This window comes from Simochromis diagramma, unplaced genomic scaffold, assembly GCF_900408965.1.
Source record: "Simochromis diagramma unplaced genomic scaffold, fSimDia1.1 OVJJ01000439.1, whole genome shotgun sequence".
NCBI classification, from domain to species: Eukaryota; Metazoa; Chordata; class Actinopteri; order Cichliformes; family Cichlidae; genus Simochromis; species Simochromis diagramma.
In genome coordinates, this window is record NW_024386899.1 from 592,110 (window position 1) to 614,400 (window position 22,291).

At 41.5% G+C, this 22,291-nt stretch overlaps 1 protein-coding gene and 1 long non-coding RNA gene across 2 annotated transcripts; both read left to right on the top strand.

Moving 5' to 3' along the window:
- Nucleotides 1-3,303: 3,303 nt before the first annotated feature.
- On the top strand, nucleotides 3,304-12,915 carry LOC120735309 (protein NLRC3-like; the record flags this gene model as incomplete). The annotated part of the gene is made up of 6 exons (XM_040034623.1): nucleotides 3,304-3,556; nucleotides 3,663-3,778; nucleotides 9,822-9,900; nucleotides 10,301-10,529; nucleotides 10,672-11,921; nucleotides 12,889-12,915. Coding segments are annotated over exons 3-6 (1,509 nt in total), but the record flags the coding sequence as incomplete, so codon positions are not given.
- A 1,252-nt stretch (nucleotides 12,916-14,167) lies between these two features.
- On the top strand, nucleotides 14,168-18,651 carry LOC120735318. Its single transcript, XR_005696224.1, has 3 exons — nucleotides 14,168-14,500; nucleotides 14,664-14,819; nucleotides 18,603-18,651. It is a non-coding gene; the product is annotated as an uncharacterized LOC120735318 (long non-coding RNA).
- Nucleotides 18,652-22,291: the final 3,640 nt, after the last annotated feature.

Below are 22,291 nucleotides of genomic sequence, written 5' to 3' on the forward strand. Positions count from 1 at the left end.
TGGAACCAGGCTCTTGGAGCTAAACGCTCCTCACCTGTCTGCTAGCCAGCATCAAATAAACAGCCTTCCTTGCTGCCTTTTATTGAAAACAGTTACAGTACACACAAGCACCTCCCATTGTAAAACCCCTTATGGTTACAAAAGATAAGGCACTGTGTGTGTGTTTGTGTGTGTGTGTGCACGTGTGTGTATGTGTGTGTGTGTATGCGTGTGCTTGAATTTGTGTATGTGTGTGTATTTGTGTTTGGGGGTGCGTTTGTGTGACCTCCTGCTCACCAAAAGGGTCATAAAAGCAGGAAGCTTATTAACCAAGAAAACAGAACCTTCAGATAGGATGTCCCTATAATAAAACACTACAGCCTCCCCCACCAACAGACTGGTTGCATCATATTTTGATGTTGATTGTGCTTGGTTTTTATTTCTGCAGTGGTTGTAGTGTTTTAATATTTAGTGTTTTTTTTTCCATTATTGTAATTGTGTATAAAGTTTAATTTGAATGAAAGTTACACTCAAAAGCTTTCAGTGTTGCTGTGTTGAGTGTTTGCATGTTTAAAGTTTGTATGGAAGAAACAGAAAGACATTTGGCTAAAGAAATCTGTGCTAGAGTGACCTTTAAAAAAAATAGTAGAAAACAAAACAGATGTTGAATTCTTTAGAGAATTTTCTAGAAATCTTTTTCTTTCAAAACAGAATTCAGAATATTGATGTTTGACATGGAAGCTGTTTCTACAGGATCCTGATGGACACTCAAAGCTTTATAAAATGTTCTCATTAGTTGTTTGCAGCAGAATATCAACCAATGTGAACCAAAACAACAAAAGTGTGTGAGACTACAGATTCTAGAATCAGAACTGCTGATTTCATTACTCTGAACTTTTAAAGGCAGGTTTTGTATCTGAGAGCAGGGACACTTGCTGTGTTCAGTGTGACTCGTCTCTGCAGAAGGTCAGGGCTCTGATAGTTGCAGTTAGCGGGTGACTTACTGGGCAGGTGGATCCTGAGTGTTTTGGGGAGTCAGGGTTCATTATGGTCCTGGTTGCTACTGGAAATAAAGAAACAAAAGGAGGGTGTGTTGTTCAGGAAGTAAAGACTGTAGCTCAGCAGGTAGAATTACTAACTGGAAGGTTGGAGGTTTGATCCCTGGCTGCTCCAGTCTGCACGCCACGGTATCCTTGGGCAAGATGTGGAACCCCGACTTCCTCTCCGATGCATCCATCATAGTGTCATTGTTAGAAAAAGAAGTGCTTGTGTGAATGAAGCACACTGTATAAAATGCTTTGACTGCTCATACAGAAAAGCAGCTCATAAGAACTGGTTCATTTTCCAGATAATTCCACTATTAAGACAACAGACATTTGGGAGGCTTTCTCTGAGAGTAACACTGAAAGTCTTGCTGCTCCTCCACAAAATGAACTTCAGATTAAAGACACAGCTCAGATAAACACAACTCAAACTAATCTACACTATTTTTCTTTATTACGCAGCGTTTTTATAACTATTTCCAGATGTTTCTAAAGATGAAAACAGAATTAAACTCCAGCCTGATGCGTTTCTGAGGTTCCTGACTCTGACCGTCCCTCAAACGCCTCTCTGAGCGTTTCCTTCCGTCGCTTTTACTTTCGCTTTCGTGAATGTTGTGGCGCAGTTGATCGTCTCGAAGTTAAGGTAACGTTAGCAGTCTGTACTGTTTTCCTGGCTGACATCAGCTGTGTGCAGCTTAGTTTCAGCATAAATCTGCTTCGTTTTATGTGAGATCAGAGTCTGGGAACGAGACAGAAACAGTTGATGATCAGCAGCTGAACTCGATGTTACTGTGGATCCACTGACTGATGTCTGTAGGCAGCTTCTCCTGCCTCCATCAGTCTGTTCCGACACAAAAAAGGATCCATTCTCGAAATTTCGACTTATAACTCGAAAATTTTGAGAAAAGTAGCTCGAAATGTCGAGTTAGTTCTGCCAATCAGTAATCTAGCTACAATGCGCACTCAAACCCGCATCGCAACAAACCGGCGCTTTCGAGAGTAGTTAGCTGATATTAACGCCATGTGATTCAGCTAATAACAGAAGGATTTCATCATTTGTGAAGCCACACAGACAATAATCAGCGACTTGTGCATTTATGACTGGCTGTTATTCTGGTATCTTAGCTGTAGCATTTGTAGCTGAGGGCTTCAGCTTCCGGGTTAGAAGGAAATTACGTCATTCACGTAAATTACTGATTGACAGCACTAACTCTTAATTTTGAGTTAGTTTTTTCAAAATTCCAAGTTAATAAGTCGAAATTACGATAAAATAAGTCGAAATTTCGAGTTCTGGATCCTTCTTTTTTTTAGTGACGGAAACGGGCTTCCAGTGTGTGGATGTTGTTTAACTGCTGACAGTGAGACAGGGCTGTCCTAAGAGTCGCTGCCAACACTTCATCTATAAAATGCATTTCTCTGCTCGTTCGCTATAGTCTGCTGTCGTATTTGTATGCAGGTTATTTTCAGTTTAACTGCTGATGTTCATTCGTGTATTGTAGCTGAATGCGTTGATGATTGATCATAAATTAGTAAACTGGCCGTTTTTGTTCAATAATTCCTGTTTCATGTTCAAACCATCAGACAGAAACTCTGCGTTTGTTTTTATGTTCTTCAGCCTGTTGTTCTTGAGGTAATCTGTGATGCGTTTAATGACCCTCCACATGCTCTGAGGCTCATTTGAAGAGAAACAGAACTTCATCTTTAGAGCATAAGTGGGTTTTTGCCCTCTTTATGCCCGCGGTCAGGCTCTGTTTATTGTAGTATAACACTCATAGGACACAGTGACCCGCTGCACACACACTGCACACACACTGCACACAATGACAGCTGCAGAGTTTGTGTCTGATGTATTAAGTATGAAACACTGTTGGGTTAAAATCTGGTCAGAATGAATCCAGGTGCAGGTGTGTCAGTTTAGGACCACTGGACTAACATCCAAGTGCTCACAATATAAAGTGTATTCTGTAGTAACATCCTGGTGTTGCAGCAACAGTCCCACATGGAAACGTCAACACTCAAACTCAAAGTCTCTTTTTGTCAACAATAAAATGACAGCAGACCAATTTGAACAAAGTTGGTAAAAAGCTTCAGAAATTAGTAAAATATTAAAAAGTGTCTTGATGCTCAATCATCCAGTAAATCCCCAAAGAGTTGATTCTGTTCATCTGGATGTTTTCAGCAGCATGGATCAGTGTGAGGACAGAGAGGAGGGAGTCCCTCCCTCTAAAAGCACTCTGTGTGGGGAACATGAGAGCCAGACCAAAGCTCAGAGGTGAGATGACCATCTCTAACTGTCCATGACTCTTCTCCATGTCACAGCTCAGCACTCACATCACTGCTCCATCATTATTCACACTCATACCTCTGTGTGTGTTGTTTTAAAGCCCAGAGCTGTGGGGCGTACCAGGCTCAGCTGGACATAACCCTGAAACTAATCCAGAACCTGGACCTGAACCCAGCTGTGTTTCCTTAAAGAGCAACGACTCGAAGGATATTATTGAAAACTTTAACAAAAGACTGTTATGTGACAAAGAGTAAGTACATTATTTTTATGAGATTGTTCATCATGTCTTTAATTTAATATTTCCAGTTTTTCCTTCCTATCTCATGAAGCTGTTACATTTATTGTTTTTCTTTTAGGATCAATAAGAGGCCAGAATCTCCTGGACCTGAACCCAGCTGTGTTTCCTTAAAGAGCAACGTGTCGAATGGATATTGATTATAAACTTTAAAGGATGTTCTTCTGCTGCTGAGAGGTAATGTGTGTCTAGATGTTGTTCCTGACTCTGTATTTCTGAATAAATCCTCATGTTTAATATCAGCTCAGCTCTTTTTCACACATTTCTATGTTGGTATGTGAAGCGGTGTGTGTTGGAGTGTTTCCACAAACACAGCAGTCAGAGTGGAAAGAGTGGATGTTGTAGGAGGTGTTTGTGTAGTGAAGAGGCTGAGTGTCTGTAGGACTCCAGCTGCTCCAGCAGGTGTCTCCTTTGTGCTTTGCTTCAAACACAGTGTAGGGAGGAGCTTCCACTCAGGTGTTTCAGGTGTTGCTGGATGGAGGAGGACAAATAGTTTTTCCCTTCAGTGACACTTCAGCAGCTCAATGTTCTGGGAGATGTTTGTCTTTATGAAGGTTTATGGATTCTTGTTCTTACTTTGGTTAAACTGAGCAATACATTTTCCATCTAACATTTAAAGTAAATTTCCAGGTGAATAAAAGATCTGCAGCTGCAGCCTCTGTGATGTTTCACAGTCTGAAAGTAACAAATTCAACCAGAGTTCAAACAAAGGCTTAATATACGTGTGTGTTTGATATAATGCCAACAAGTACAAATAGGTGTTCTTACAGGTCTTAATCACAGAGGTCTGATAAGTCTGGTGACTTTCACACTCAGCAATTTTGCTGCCTTTTATTTTATATTGGCCTTTTTAAAGCCCTTCAAAGTCTCCCACATTCATACAGAGCTTTTAACACCAAACTCCTTTACAGTCCTTCTCCTCTCACACACGATCACACGACTGATTTGTCTGCAGCAGCTGTGTTACTGCTAGTATTTTATTATGTGTGTAATCTCCTCATATTGTTCCTGTGGTTTAGTTTGACTTCCTTCTGCAAACTCAGCTGCTCTGTTGCTGATACACGTCTCCATGAATATGATTGATCAGATGCTGCCAACACCATGTGTTTCATGTGAGCGCTCAGCTGAAACCCTGGGTTGACTTATCGAGTTAATAACAAGCTTCACGTGACTGTGAATGCTAAAGTGAATCCAGATAAAGGAAAGAGACCCTGCTAATGTTGGACTCACTTCTTAGTGTAGATCCCAGGAGGAAGTTCAACATAGCCATTCTTTGTGCTAGCTCGACCAAACCTGAGACCACAGTGCAGGATAATGATTATCATCTGTCTCTGTCAAGGACATTTAAAATCCACAAATAACAAACATAATTATATTTGATCATTAAAAATATGTTTTCACTTAAAAAAGCATGAGCACACTGGTGGATTACAGAAACATGAAAACTCGTTAACAGTAAAGTTAATTTAGGCGTAAACAAAGTGTCAAACATACTGAAGTAGAAGGACTGATGTTTGTGTTAAAATACCCTCTTAAAGCTGAAATACTGATTCAGCTTCTTTACTCAAGTAAAGGTAAAAGAGTACAGGCTCTGAAATGTACTCACAGTATTAAAGTAAAAACTCCATCTTTGAAGGAAATTTCTGCCAGTTTTTGAGCAAAGTTACCTGAATTTCTACCTCCAACATTAATATGAGAAAATTATCTGAACTTTTATTCTAATAAATTTAATCAGCTTGAACATTTTGTAGCACAAAAGTAGAAAAAACTCAAAGGGAATAAAAAATAGCTCCATTTGCTGTTGCCTGCATTGTAGATGGGCGGCTTTGCCTCAACACCTAAACAGGAAAATGAGTTTAGTCAAGTATTAAAGTAGGATTGAAGAGGTGAGGAAACCAGAGATCAGGTGTTGTGGTGCAGCATGGTCACAAGAATCATTTAGAAATGGGTCGAAATATTTTCTCTTCTATATTTTTTGCACAGTCTGATGTGCTGCTGCTCTGAGGTTTACTGCTCTCTGTGTGCTTAGAAAACTGTGAGGTACAAGTAGATTTGACACAAGTTATAATGGCTGATTTCCATATAACGGTGAAATACAGGGACTTAATCGTTAAGTAAGAAGAACGTTTGAAGCCTAATCTTAAAAGTAGAGATAGTGTCTGTCTCCTGAATCCAAACTGGAAGCTGGTTCCACAGAAGAGGGGCCTGAAAACTGAAGGCTCTCCCTCCCATTCTACTTTTAAATACTCTAGGAACAACAAGTAGGCATGCAGTGCGAGAGCGAAGTGCTCTAATAGGGTGATATGGTACTACAAGGTCATTAAGATAAGATGGGGCCTGATTATTTAAGACCTTGTATGTGAGGAGCAGGATTTGGAATTCTGGATTTAACAGGAAGCCAAAACAGGAGAAATATGCTCTCTCTTTCTAGTCCCTGTCAGTACTCTTGCTGCAGCATTTTGGATCAGCTGAAGGCTTTTCAGCGAGTTTTTTGGACATCCTGATAATAATGAATTACAGTCGTCCAGCCTGGACGTAATAAATGCATGAACTAGTTTTTCAGCGTCACTCTGAGACAGGATATTTCTAACTTTAGAGATGTTGCACAAATGGAATAAAGCGGTCTTACATATTTGTTTAATATGTGCGTTGAAGGACATGTCCTGGTCAAAAATGACTCCAAGGTTCCTCACAGTGTTACTGGAGGCCAAGGTAATGCCATCCAGAGTAAGAATCTGGTTAGATACCATATTTCTAAGATTCTCAGGGCCGAGTACAATAACCTCAGTTTTATCTGAATTAAGAAGCAGAAAGTTAGCGGCCATCCAGGTCTTTATGTCTTTAAGACATTCCTGCAGTTTAACTCATTGGTGTGTGTTATCTGGCTTCATGGACAGATAGAGCTGGGTGTGCTATGTCTTCTGATGAGGCTGCCTTGGTGATTTTAACATCCATGTCTGCTGTGACTCTAAACTTCTGGTCAAGAACTTTTTAAATATTATTGACTCTTTTAACTTGACCCAGTGGGTTACTGGTCCCACTCATGAAAAAGGTCACACACTAGACTTGGAGCTTTCCCACGGGCGGGATGTGTGCGTCACTGAAATATCTGAGTTGGGCATCTCCGATCATCTTCCTGTGTTGTTCATTGAGATGGGCAGTAACGCGTTACTGTAATCTGATTACTTTTTTCAAGTAAAGTAAGGGATTACTATTGCAAAAATGGTAATTAGATTACCGTTACTTTCCCATAGGAACGCTGCGTTACTAAAACCGTGATTTTTTGCGAGAATGTCTCACGACAGTGACGTAAGCGAGTGCGCTGTTAGTGACAACAGCTGTGTGCAGATCAACAATGGATCATATATCGAGTGCAGGAGAGAGTATGAGCGTGCAGCGTTTAAAGCGTGGAAGTACTGACCTTACTTTGAGTTTGATTCCATAAAAAGTGACAAAAACATTAGTGTCCGCTGTGCGTGGGAAGAAAACTTCTTTTTACAGCGAAAAAAACCCCTAAACTTCCAACAAGCACTGAGTAGCTACGACGTAATGGGAAACTCACAGAGAAACTCGCGGATTCTTCCACTGACCGCTGCACACCTGCACCAGGGTAAACCTCCGCCTACCCCACTCCTGCTTTACAGGTGAAAAAGAGCAACAGGACCGCTGAGTCTTTGACTTTATTTATTTTCTGCTGTGCTTTACTTGCATCTATTTGAAAGACTGAGTGTAAACACAACAAATATTTTATTTTATGTGCTGGAATGTGTAGAAAATAGGTTTAAATGTTAAACGAATTTATTCAAGTCAGAGAATGTTGCATATAATTAAATTTTTGCTTGATGCATAAAATTAAAAGATTAAAACTAATAAAACAAGTTTTAAAAAGAGACTTTCCATTTGATTACATTTTGTATGATGGATTATGCAGAAAAAGTAGAATTGGGCTGAAAGATCTATCGCTTTATCACCTCTTCAGGTTGTAAATCGTGTTTTTAAAATGTAACTAAGTAACTAAGTAATTAATTACTTTTGAAAATAAGTAATCAGTAAAGTAACGGGATTACTTTTTTGGGGAAGTAATCAGTAATTAGTTACTGATTACTTTTTTCAAGTAACTTAACCAACACTGGTTGTTCACTCTAACTATGCGCCGCTCGGTAGATAAGCCGTGCGCCTCAGCGCACAAAAAGCGAGCGCTTAATGCTCTAACAGCGCCGCTTTTTCTGCTGCCTTTATGGACTCTGGAATAATGAACTCCAGCTGTTAAAGTGTTGAGGACCTTTCGGACATTCTTCATTCTACCTGCACTGATATTTTGGACTCTATTGCTCCGTTCAGGACTCTGTGCGCTCAGCATTTATCAGAGCTGTGGTTGAATGAACATACGCGCTCCCTTAGGCGTGACTGTAGACGCGCTGAAAGGAGATGGAAAAAGGACAGATTGTATGTTTCTCTACAGATTTTAAGGACTTCCTGTCTTTCTGCTCACCAAGAAGCTGTAAAACCTGCAGACACAGTTTGTCTTAAACTTAGTGTCAGTAAACAGTCACAGGCCTCAGGTACTTTTTAATGTCCTCAATCGCTTTCTTCGTTCACGTGATAATGTCGGAGTCATTTCTTCACCAAGTATTTGTGATGATTTTTTAGCATTTTTAACAACAAGCTTCTATCTATTAGAGCTCTTGTCTCGCCGACTGCTGCCTCAGATCTGAGTCGTTCTCCTGTGTGCTCAGCTGTCTTAGAGCAGTTTGATCCCGTCTCCCTTAATGACTTGACTGCAGTAGTTTGTAACCTAAGATCATCACACTGCCCCTCTGATTGTCTCCCCCCAACTACTCTTTCAAGGATTGTGAGGTTGGAGATCGGCCTATAATTAGCTAAGACAGCTGGGTCTAGGGATGCTTTTTAAGTAAAGGTTTAACTACAGCCAGCTAGGGATGGGTACCGTTTAGATTTGAAAACCTGCTATATTAGAATCAGTTGCTGGTGATGGCTTTTTTCTTTGACATTAATCACGTATAATCTTAACTCAAAGTGAACATAGACTTGATTGAAGTAACTCAGATCAGCCAATTCAAAATGCTAATTCAATCAACTCTGAGTTCATGGCTAGACTCAGTTTGTTGGTCCTGCACCTTAAAACTATTCCCTGTTTGTCCCTCATGTTTTTTGGATATTGTTTTCACATCTTATGTCATGGCTAGCGGGGCGAGCCATGTTGAATTTAATAAAGGACCCAAGATGCCGACACTGCTGTGAAGTGAGTGGGCTTTATTGAAACGGTGAAGTGCAGTGGAGATGGCCTGTGCAGAAGCTAAGATAACCTCTACTGAAAAAACTACAAAACTAACCTGAAACCTTAAACGGAGACACGGGGAGACAACACAGACGAACCAGCAACAAGCAGGAGAAAACAAAGGGCTCATATACACAAAAGAGCCATCAGGGAATGAGAAAAGGGAGACACAGCAGGATTCATTGGACATAACCAGACAAGGGGAAGCAAAAGTAGACACACTAACGTAGGACATGGCACTGTCAAAATAAAACAGGAAGTGAACACAGAGACACAATACTAACACAGTACAGAGGGAACACAGAAACCAAAACCTCAGAACTAGAAAATCTTAATCAGAATGAAATTGTAACAAAAGACAAGAACAATCAAAACAAAACTACTGAGTCCACAGACTCGGGACATACATCGGCTCAAACTGTGGTCATAAATATTTTGTACTTGTAAATCAGACTGTGTAGTTGTGAACTGAGTTTTGTAACATTGTAAAACAAAATATCTGAAAAGTTTATGTTTTTGCGTTCATTGATTTGTGTGTGTAAAAATTTAAAAAATATAATAAATGTAAGAAACATTAGAACTACGTTTGCTGACACAAAGTTTGGCGAGTACTGCAAGTTGTCACTTTAAACCAGTCACTGATATAAAGAGAGCACCTTGTTCCAGGGCATCTGAGCATGGAGGGAAAGCTTTATGCAGGAGATGGTAAGAGCTGTTGGGACTAAAGAAACTGAGCAGAAAACTACAGACATCTGGAAACTGAGTTGTTAATTCTCAGTGGGATCAGCAGGACTAGCAAAGCTTCACCATGACAGTCATCTGATTGACTGAACCCATCCAAACATCACTTCATGGACCTTTAGCTTGTGTCTGTGTGTGGACAGACATAACATGAGCTAATTATTCATTACTCCTCCACAGAGTGGACCAGCAGAGAGCAGAGGTTTCCACTGGTCAGTCTGCACAGCAACATCAAACACACCTGGACTCTGTGGTTATGGTTTGTAGTACTACGTTTACATTTGTTCTTTTCAGTCACCTCTATGCTGCACTTTGTGGACCAGAGGATTGTCAGTGTGTCCAACATAAATCAGAGTTTGGGCTCCATGATTTCAGTCAGATTGGGGTGACTGTAGCTCAGGAGGTGAGCAGGTCAGCTACTAGTCAGAAGGTTTGTGAATCAAACCCTGGCTGGCAAATGTACTGGGTAACGTACTAAACCCAAGCTGCCCTCTGATGCATCCATCAGAGTGTGAAAGAAAGTATTTAAGCATAGAACAATGTGCTTGGTTGAATGAGGCATGTTGTATAAAATGCTTTGTGTGCACAGAGTATCAAAGAGAGCTATATAAGAACCAGTCCATTTACCACTGGGTAATTCATATAGTCTTCTTTTCCAGCGGCTGGAGGACAACATCACCATGTTTGTGAAGAACGAGCTGAAGAAGATCCAGAAGCTTCTGAGTCCAGATCACCCAGAAACTTTAAAGAGCCAGATGGAGGATGAGGAGATGTTTGAAGGTGAGGATGAAGATGAAAGAAAGAGCTGCAGAGAAGCATTTCTGAAGATCACACTCCACTTCTTGAGGAGACTTAAGCAGCATGAGATGGCTGACCATCTGCACAGCAGTAAGAGAATTTCTCTAAAGACTGAATATTGATCTTTCCTAATAGCTCAAGAAATGGACCAATAGACATTCATCCTTTCAGGGTACTGAAAGGCTATGATATTTATTGTATAATAGTTTGTTTCTGAATGTCTTACCTTCAGAAATATTTGCTCCACTCCGTAAACGTGAACTTAAAGCCCAACTGAAGAAGAAGTTCCAGTGTGTGTTTGAGGGCATCGCTAAAGCAGGAAGCCCAACCCTCCTGAATCAGATCTACACAGAGCTCTACATCACAGAGGGAGGGACTGCAGAGGTCAATGATGAACATGAGGTCAGACAGATTGAAACAGCATCCAGGAAACCACACAGACCAGAAACAACAATCAGACAAGAAGACATCTTTAAAGCCTCACCTGGAAGAGATGAACCAATCAGAACAGTGCTGACAAAGGGAGTGGCTGGCATTGGGAAAACAGTCTTAACACAGAAATACAGCCTGGACTGGGCTGAAGACAAAGCCAACCAGGACATCCAGTTCATATTTCCATTCACTTTCAGAGAGCTGAATGTGCTGAAAGAGGAAAAGTTCAGCTTGGTGGGACTTGTTCATCACTTCTTTAATCAAACTAACGAATCAGGAATCTGCAGTCTTGAAGACTTCCAGGTTGTGTTCATCTTTGATGGTCTGGATGAGTGTCGACTTCCTCTGGACTTCCACAAAACTACAATCCTAACTGACCCTAGAAAGTCCACCTCAGTGGATGTGCTGCTGACAAACCTCATCAGAGGGAACCTGCTCCCTTCTGCTCGCCTTTGGATAACAACACGACCTGCAGCAGCCAATCAGATCCCTCCTCAGTGTGTCGACATGGTGACAGAGGTCAGAGGGTTCACTGACCCACAGAAGGAGGAGTACTTCAGGAAGAGATTCAGAGATGAGGAGCAGGCCAGCAGGATCATCTCCCACATCAAGAAAGCTCGAAGCCTCCACATCATGTGTCACATCCCAGTCTTCTGCTGGATCACTGCTACAGTTCTGGAGGATGTGCTGGAAACCAGAGAGGGAGGAGAGCTGCCCAAGACCCTGACTGAGATGTACATCCACTTCCTGGTGGTTCAGGCCAAAGTCAAGAGTATCAAATATGATGGAGGAGCTGAGACAGATCCACACTGGAGTCCAGAGAGCAGGAAGATGATTGAGTCTCTGGGAAAACTGGCTTTTGATCAGCTGCAGAAAGGAAACCTGATCTTCTATGAACCAGACCTGACAGAGTGTGGCATCGATATCAGAGCAGCCTCAGTGTACTCAGGAGTGTTCACACAGATCTTTAAAGAGGAGAAACAACTGTACCAGGACAAGGTGTTCTGCTTTGTTCATCTCAGTGTTCAGGAGTTTCTGGCTGCTCTTCATGTCCACCTGACCTTCATCCACTCTGGACTCAATCTGCTGGAAGAGCAACAAACAACTTGGAAGGTGTTTCAAACAAGAAAATCTTCAATGAAATACTTCTACCAGTGTGCTGTGGACAAGGCCTTACAGAGCCCCAATGGACACCTGGACTTGTTCCTTCGTTTTCTCTTGGGTCTGAAGACTAATCAAACTCGTTTGCAAGGCCTGATGACACAAACAGGAAGTAGCTCACAGACCAATCAGGAAACAGTTCAGTACATCAAGGAGAAGCTCAGTGAGAATCTGTCTGCAGAGAAAAGCATCAATCTGTTTCACTGTCTGAATGAACTGAATGATCGTTCTCTAGTGGAGGAGATCCAACAGTCCCTGAGATCAGGACGTCTCTCCACAGATAAACTGTCTCCTGCTCAGTGGTCAGCTCTGGTCTTCATCTTACTGTCATCAGAAAAAGATCTGGATGTGTTTGACCTGCAGAAATACTTTGCTTCAGAGGAGGCTCTTCTGAGGCTGCTGCCAGTGGTCAAAGCCTCTAAAAAAGCTCTGTAAGTTATAAAGTTTTTATTATTTAATTTGGTTGGTATGTTATGGAAAAACACACTGCCATCAACTTCTGTTTTGTTTTTGTCAAAATCACTGTAATATAATCACTGTACCTTTATATACATGTGACTTGTATTAATGCTGCTGCCCTCTTGTGGCTAAAGTGTAATTATGTTATTGTTATTAGGGAGGATTTGAGAGTAACATGCCAAGTGAGTCAGCAGCTTCGCTTTAGCTTAAGAAATCCTCATTTTTATGTAACCAGTTATATTTGCATGTGTTCATTATTATAATTTAACTATTTAATATTTATGTATTAAATTTATTTTGAGTAAAATAGCAATAATTTTAATGGATGTATTAAATAAATACATCACTAATGAATTAATAATTTCAGTAATTAATTTTAAAAAGTACATAATTAAAGAAATATATTAATAATGAATTGTCCATTTATTTCATTTAAAATGTTTCATTATGTATTTATGTGCAATTCAAATTAGTTAATTACATATTTAATCAATTATTGGTTTGTTTTCTATTTTAATTATTTTACTGACACATTTAATGAACCTAATCATCTCAGATGATTTCAGTGATGTCTGCCAGACCACACAAGTGGTCGAGCTTGCATACCGCCGACAACGCGGCACACAACTTGTAAACCCCTGCTGACTATCACCTCTCGAGTTATTTATTTATGTTAGTTTCAACTGTTCCAGCAAAACGTAAGCACGTGTTACTGATAAAAAGTGCAATAGAAGCAAAGTCTAAAATGTGACAAACAGGACCCTTTTCAAGGCACAGGTTCAACAAACTGAGTCTAGCCATAAACTAGAGTTGGCAGCTGTGAGTTTTCGGTTCATGACTTCAATGAAGTCTGACCATGGTTACTTTGAGTTAAGACTATGCATCTGAAACAAGCATTAAATTAAAACTAACATTAAAAAGACTGTTAAGGAGGAAAGAGAGCATTTTCACCACAGCATGTTCATGCTGTTTGTAGATAGTGAAGACTGCTGATCAGCCTGCTCCAGAAATTATTAAACTGTCTTAAAAAAATATTATTAAACTGTATTCTAAAATAAAGCCTGATTAAGATCTGATCTTTGTTGGGGGGGGGGGGGGTCAATAATGTCCACAAGTCTGTATGATGTGTTTCATAGTTTCTAACAAGCCTTTTAAACTTAAGTTACTGCATTGCTGAAACACCAACATCTGCTTATTGAACAAAACAAAAACAACCAAAAGTCCACACATCTGATTTTATTTTTATTTTAATAGACTTCCAAAGATTATACCAGATAACTGGCCTCAGAATATAATTGAATAAACATGTTTAAAAACGATAACCTAATCCTGTCTTGACAGGCTGAGCTCTTCAGTATCCACCAACAGCATCGTCATGCTGAGTCAGACGTTTCTGCTCCTGGTGGAAATACTCTTCCTCTTTCCACATTGTACCAAATGTTTTTAAATGTTAGTTTCAATTTAAAATGAAAGATTAAAAAGGTGTAACACATATAAACATCAGATAATTAAGACAAGCGAATGGTTCAGTTCCACATGTGCTCCGCTGACACATTAAACTTCAGTAAAATTAATTAATTTAATTTAATTAATTAATTTAATTGGGACTAAATCAATGATGTATGTATTTAATTTATTAAGTATTTTGAACTTAATCAATTAATGACATTTAATTAATTATTTAATGATGACTCATTGATTAATTATTGATGATTAATTAACCCTCCACATGATTTAACCTCTATAGAGATAACATTTTATCTAGATCATGTATTTTTCAAAGGTTCAGAGCAGAAAGTTTAACATTATTATTTTTCTCTTTATTGTCTCTTCAGATTGAGTGTCTGTAATCTCTCAGAGGGAAGCTGTGAAACTCTGTCTTCACTACTCAGCTCCCAGCCCTCTAGTTTGAGACAGCTTGACCTGAGTAACAATGACCTGAAGGACTCTGGAGTGAAAGTTTTGTCTTCTGGACTGAAAAGTCCATATTGTGAACTGGAAACACTCAGGTCAGCGTTCTTGAAATGTTCAGTAGATGAGGTTTAGAGGTTTACAATCTAAGGTTTAGATTGACTAATGGCTATTTTTAACTCCTGTTTCACTTTTGGCTGCAATTTCCTGTTTGCATTTAGCTATTTTTCTCTTCTCTAAGAGTATCTGTCATGTCTGCAGGCTGTCAGGCTGCCTGGTCACAGAGGAAGGTTGCAAGTCTCTGGTCTCAGCTTTTAGCTCCAGTTCTTCCCATCTGAAAGAGCTGGACCTGAGCTACAATAACCCAGGAGAGGCAGCAGTGAAGATGCTTGAGCAGCTAAGACTGGACACTCTGAGGTATGTAGATGGCCGTTACAGCCACAAACAGTGTCTGATAGATGAGGAAACTGGCTCTGTCTGATTACTTAATGCTGGAAACCAGTGTTATTTGAACAATCACACATATAGGAACATTTTTCCATTCTGGTCTAACATAAACAGTAGAGGTTTGTATGGGGTCTCAAAGGACAAAATCTCTGTCAGCAACAACGGTGCAGCCTGTTCAAACTGATCTCTGGAAAGGAACTGACATTTTCACTCTCTTTATTTATTTTAAGTTTTATCTGTGTGCAGAGACCATGTCCAGGACATGTTTAGCCTGTTGATCGACCAAAGTGAATTAACTTTGGTCGATCAACCTTGAAATTCAAAGTCAAATTATAATATAATTAGTGTTGTCAACATTAACGCTTCAACGCCGTGTAACCCCTCATCGGGCTGATCTGCATTAACTTGTTAATGAGGATTTGCCGTGTTAACGCCGTAATTACGGGTTAATGTTGACGGCACTAAATATAATATAAATCAATCATTCAAATCAGTCATTCATTGCTAACAGAAAACAAAGATTAAGAAACAAAGGGATGGAGCTGGTGGATTGGTGGTTGTGTGTTAGGCCCAGACCAGTGGGTGTTTTTGACTGTAAAGCCAATCTAGCAAGGACAACCACTTGTGCTGTTACCCTGCAGCCTGCACTGCAGGATATGTGCTGTGCCACTGAGACCACGTCCACACTAGCCCAGATGGATTTGAAAACGGTGTTTTCGTCTGAAAATGCTCTGCGTCCACACTATTGTTTTCAGTCGTTTTCACAAGGTTGTGTGTCCACATTGAAACGGCCGAAAAAAACGCTTATGTTGCAGTCCTGCTCATGCATGAAACGCAGGAAGATCCGGCCCGCCTCATTTCTGTCCGACGTCTATTCACTTTCCGGCTCGTTGAAACGTCGCAGCAAAATGAGGAAAAGCACTGAGTTTTTAAATGGACTAACAATGAGGTGGAGTTGTTGCTGCGAGTAACACAAAAGTACAAAGTTGCAAAAGCGAGTGAGAATTACAGAATTTAAAGAAAAGCTATCTGGAGCATGTGCAGACTGATATTAACCTTTAATAGGGCTGTCAAAAATGAGAGCAAACAAAACAACTGTTGTATAATGCCCTCCGCTATCTTTGTTTAATTGGTCACATGACTGCATCACATGACTAAAAAGGTGTCATCGTTTTCAAGTCTGCGTTTTTGCTGTCCACACTGCGAAGGGAAAGCACTGTTTTCAAATGTATGCATTTTCGAGAGCGTGTTCAAAACACAGCGTTTTCCTTGAGCGAAAACGCCTCCCTGGGAAAGTCTATGCCAGGGTGCTGGAGAGGAGAGTCCGACCGTTAGTCGAACCTCGGATACAGGAGGAACAATGCGGTTTTCGTCCTAGTCCTGGAACACTGGACCAGCTCTTTATCCTCTCATGGATACTTGAGGGTGCATGGGAGTTTGCCCAACCAGTCTACATGTGTTTTATGGACTTGGAGAAAGCATTCGACCGTGTCCCTTGGGGAGTTCTGTGAGGGGTGCTCCGGGAGTATGGGGTGTCTGGCCCATTGCTACGGGCCATTCAGTCCTTATACGACTGTTGCAAGAGCTCGGTCCGCATAGCCGGCAATAAGTCGGACTCGTTCCAGGTGGGTGATGGGCTCCGCCAGGGCTGCCCTTTGTCACCGATTATGTTTATAATTTTTATGGACAGAATTTCTAGGCGTAGCCAAGTGGTTTCACTTAGGTCAGGGGTTGGCTCCGGAGCCGCATGCGGCTCTTTAGTCCTTATAGTGCGGCTCCGGGAAAATAAATTAGAAGTATTTAGCTGAAGTGTATTTTATTTATGTTAGTTCTTTTTTACCTTGTAGTTCTAAATTGGAAGATTATTGTGATATTGAAATATAAAAATAAAATTATATTCTATTATTTCTTCATTGCTCAAAATATCCGTCACACTCGTGGAAGCCGGTGTACCCGCCAAAACGCTGTGCATTTATGGAGACTTTCAGCCCCAGGTAGGCCAGTTATAGATCTTCGGATCCACATTATGTCAGCAGCTGTTCTCCACCATGAACTATGTTAAAACAAACACCGCTCACGCCTCACAGATGACAGCTTACAGTCCTGTAGAGATGAAAGTGACTTCGTACAGCCCCAATCTGCAGACACTGTGCGCAGAGGTTCAGGAGCAGAAGTCCCTTTGTAAACATATCACGGCAGACCCGACGATGTTTGCATGAACGCGCTTTTCAGCATCTCTTTATTGACCACTTTACACACATGTTGCTGTGCGCACAAAGCCGGCTGTAGCTTTGCAGCTCACAGCCCGACACACACCAACAACAGCAGAGAGAGCGCAGACGTTAAGGTGGCGAGGCGTGATTGCGGGTGGAGTGCCCACTCCGGGTCAGGGTCGAGTTCCTGCCCCAACTGGAGGAGTTCAAGTATCTCGGGGTCTTGTTCATGAGCGATGGGAGAAGGGAGCAGGAGATCGTCAGACGGATTGGTGCAGCGGCTGCAGTGATGAGGACGCTGCACCGGTCCGTCGTGGTGAAGAGAGAGCTGAGTGTAAAAGTGAAGCTCTCAATTTACCGGTCGACCTACGCCCCGACCCTCAGCTATGGCCTCGAGCTGTGGGTAGTGACCGAAAGAACGAGATCATGAATACAAGTGGTGGAAATGGGCTTCCTCTCGAAGGTGGCTCGCCTCTCCCTTAGAGATAGGGTGAGAAGTTTGGCCAGTTGAGGTGGTTCGGGCAACTGACAAGGATGCCTCCTGGGCGCCTCCTGAGCGAGGTTTTCGAGACATGTCTCACCGGGAGGAGGCCCCGGGGCAGACCCACTGACTATATCTCTCGGCTGGCCTGGGAACGCCTTGGTGTTCCCCCGGACAAGCTGGAGGAGGGAGAGAGGGAGGAGAGGAGGGAGGTCTGGGCTTCTCTGCTTGGGCTGCTGCCCCCGCGACCCAGCCCCGGATAAGCGGAAGAAAATGGATGGATGGATGGAAAACACCGTCTCAGTGTGGACGGGAGGCCAAAACGGAGAGAAAACAAGGCGTTTTCAAACTAAAACGTGTTAGTGTGGACGTAGCCGGAGAGCTCCAGAAAGAGCCTTCATGGTGGCCCTGCAGCCAACCAGCACTTCAGTCAAATGCTGTCAAAAGTGGTCCCAGAGACAGTGTTAGCTGTAACCATCAATGACCAAGAATTGTGTCATTTAATTCAGGGTTTCCCTGTATTGTTGTTTAATATCATTTCTGAATAAATAAATCAAGATGACGAGCCTCAGACATCCCACTGTGGAGGCATCCTCGCCTGGACCAGTGGCTGCCCTTGTGAGACAGACTTTATGGTCCCAAACAGCCCTAATCTGAGAATGAAGGCTCCTTTACATAGAAAGCAGTATGTGGTGTGATGACCGCTGCATTAGCTCAAAATATGTGATGCACTGGCTGCTGCACTCTACCTGTACTGAATCAGTTTTTGTGCCCAGTCCCAGTCTTTACATTTAATATGCATCCACTCCCTGACAGCATGAATGTCACAGTGTGTTGAACCTTGGCTGTGGCACATGTCAGTGCTCCCTGGACATCGTGCTTAATAAAGGAGATTAAATGTGATGTGATTATGAGTTTTGCTCTTTTGAAGTTGAAACATTTATGTGTCAAAATGTTGGACTGTTCCTTTATCAGTGTGTAACAGTGTGTGTGTGAGAGCCATGTAATGTCCATGTGTGCATGCTGACTGTGCTGCTCTGACCCCCCTCCTCCTTTCAGGGTGGAGCCTGCTGGAGTCCGATGGTTGAGACCAGGAGGTCTGAGGAAGTGTAAGTGTGTTTTTAATGGGATTCATGAAAACAAAGCAGCACACATTCAACCATCTTCATCATTCTGATGTCAGGAGTCATCATCAAAGGGTCAATCAAGAACAGATGATGGATCAATAACTGCAGCTGGATTGTGTTTGTTCTCTCCATCAGATTCCTGTCAACTCACAATCGACACAAACACAGTGAACACAAAGCTCCAACTGTCTGACAACAACAGGAAGGTGACACGTGTGGAGGAGGTTCAGTCATATCCTGATCATCCAGACAGATTTGATGTTCCTCAGCTGCTGTGTAGAGATGGTCTGACTGGTCGCTGTTACTGGGAGGTCGAGTGGACGAGGAGGGCTTTGATATCAGTGAGTTACAGAGGAATCAAAAGGAAAGGAGGCAGTGATGAGTGTGTGTTTGGTGGAAATGATCAGTCCTGGAGTCTTTCCTGTTCTGATCATTATTCCTCTGTGTGGCACAATAACAGACACACATCCATCTCCTCCTCCTCCTCCTCCTCCTCTGTCTCTAACAGAGTAGCAGTGTATGTGGACTGTCCTGCTGGCACTGTGTCCTTCTACAGAGTCTCCTCTGACTCTCTGATCCACCTCCACACCTTCCACACCACATTCACTGAACCTCTTTATCCTGGGTTCGGGGCTTCATTGGATTCAAATCCTTTGTTTTATTCCACTGTAGCTGTCAATGCGGGTTTAGTGGGTTTAAGCCTTTTTGAACTTCCTTTGAAGAAACTATTATTTGGCCCTGAGTCAGTGACTCTGTGTAGTTAGTCTTACCTGTTAGAGAAACAGTTCAGTCTGTACATGTCTGTGTCTTTCACTCAGAAACACATGATGAGATTCATGGATTCAGTCAGTTGATGTTTTAAACTAAATGATTCACAAATTATTATTCAACACAAGTTTGGTGAGCAGCAGGGCTCATCCTGCTTTTTGTTTTTGTGCATCATAATGATGAAATAACTTTGTCATGTCTGTGGTGGCCTTTGGAGAATTAAACCATCCTTTAGAAACTAGATATAAATGTCATATTTTCCAACATTGATATTTTTCTGTGTTTCAGACGACAATGAAAAGATAAAGAACAGTCTGTAAATCACAAGTTATCAATTCAAATGATTATTAAAGCCACAAGAGAAGCTTCCTGTTATTTGTACCACTCACCTGGTCATGTGATCCAGCTGTGCAGCCAATCATAACTGCCATCACTTTCTACTTTGATATTTCCATGGTGAATGGACTGATTCTTGTTTAACACGTTCATACTCTGATGGATGCATCGGAGAGGGTTAGTGTCTTGCTCAAGGACGCTTTGTGTGCCAGCTGGAGCAGTCAGGGATTGAACCACCAACCTTCTGATCATTAGATGCCTTGCTCTGTCTCCTGAGCTACAGCCATCATCAAAGCTCTTTCTTAAATCCTCTCTGAGAGGAGCTCAAACACGAGGAAGAGACGAAAGTGAGGGAAGAGAGTGGACTCATTAGTAAAATGAAAAACAGCCAGTGCTGATGTTTAAGACAAGTGAGGTAACAGAAACACTATATATGGCAGCGGTCACCATGGCAGCATCAATGTCGGTTGCTACGTATTGTATTGATCCTGATCTGTGAGCCTCATATCAGGATATGCTGTTGTTTGTATTTGTTTTCATTGTTACCATTTTTGTGTCTTTTTTAACAAAATACTTTTATCTTGCCATCGTTTGTCAGAGAGTCAAACTAAATTTGGTTCATCTTTCTACAATAAAAACATTTCTTCATCTTAATTATTGTGTGTGCAGAGTTGTAGTTACTCACAGTGACCACTGGAGGCGTGTGATCCTGATAGTTTCCCTGGAACCGTCCAGTTCATCCACATTAATGAAGCTGTTGGTGATTAACGCTCATCTGTACAACTTTAACAACAATATCAAACTTTTAATCGCTCTACAAACAGTTTGTCTGATGTATAAACTGTGTCTTAAAGGGTCAAAGTAAATGTCACATTGAAAGCAGATTTCACTGTAATGTCCTCTGTTTGAAATATTCCAAATATAATCTGGCTTGGTAATGATTTACTCATATATTGTCCACGCAGACTAAAGCAGTAGGAGATGAGATGAAAACAATTAGAAGAATCTTTACTCTTTAATGTCACAAATTCCTCTTTGTATGTAACATAACAACATACATGATACAGCTGCAGCAACTGAGGCGAGGAGAGAGGCAGCAACAAGAAAACTGGAAGAAGGAGACCAACAACACCACCTGTGGAAATCTTTCCCCAATCAAGCGTCATCATATCAGCATTTCATCAAAAGCACACATGCTCCGACCTGACAATGCAGAGGTGTGGCAAAATCATTGAATCATTTATTAAACAAATGAGTGCATCAAAAATAAGAGTGGAGCTGCAATGAAAGAGAAGTGAACTTTCTTCAGTCAACACAAAGTTTTCCCTGACAGGTGACATTTAATTAAAGTGACTTTGTTACCACACACACATTCAGAGGCAGTCTACAGGAGCAGAGCTGCAGCTATTCAGCAAATGTCTCCCTGCAATCCTCACTGCAACACCTACATGTGAAAATGAAACCAGCTCTACTGTTCACACATGAAACGTCGTGTGAAGAACCAGTTTTCCTCAGATCTCTGTTTTAGTAACTCTGAAGTCTGAACTTTTGATTTTTGCATCCTGTTTGTACTGATAACTGTCAGTGGATGATTTTGATCCCAAAGAAATCTTTAACACACGTAGTGATGGGACGTGTGCACTGAAACAATGGTTAGGAAACAGAAATCGCCTGAGGATCTGCTCATGTTTAAGATTTCTTCTTTACAAACATTTTCTATGGCTGTTCCCAGTATGACCAGTGACACAAAGCATGAAAAATGGGGATTAGTTCATTCAGACAAATACACTTTTTAAAATGTAAAAATAAAGAAATTAATCAATAAAATAAAAAGTCAAAGAAATAAAAAATAAGGGTCTGAGGCATCTGTCTCACTGTATCCATGGCAACAATTGACTTTCTGTTCCTTCATATCAGAACCACATCTTTGAAATCAAAACATTTAAGATTCAAATTCAACCACAGATGTGTTCAATTAAATATTAAATGAAGCAGTGCAATGTTTTTATCACTATCCAAGTTTGAACTCTAAGTAGAAGATTTAAAAAAGCAACACACACACACACACAGACACACAGACGCACACACGCAGACACGCACACACTCACACAGACACGCACACACTCACACAGACACGCACACACAGACACGCACACACAGACACGCACACACACACACGCACACACTCACACACACACTCACACACACACACTCACACACACACACTCACACACACACACACACACACACACACACACGCACACACACGCACACACACACGCACACACACACGCACACACACTCACACACACACTCACACACACACACACACACACACACACACACACACACACACACACTCACACTCACACACACACACTCACACACACTCACACACACTCACACACACACACACACACACACACAGTATGCAGACATGATTTAGCTGATGATAACATAACGACTGCACAGACCTGTGGGATGATTCATGTCCTTTTTCTTACTCTATGCAATGAT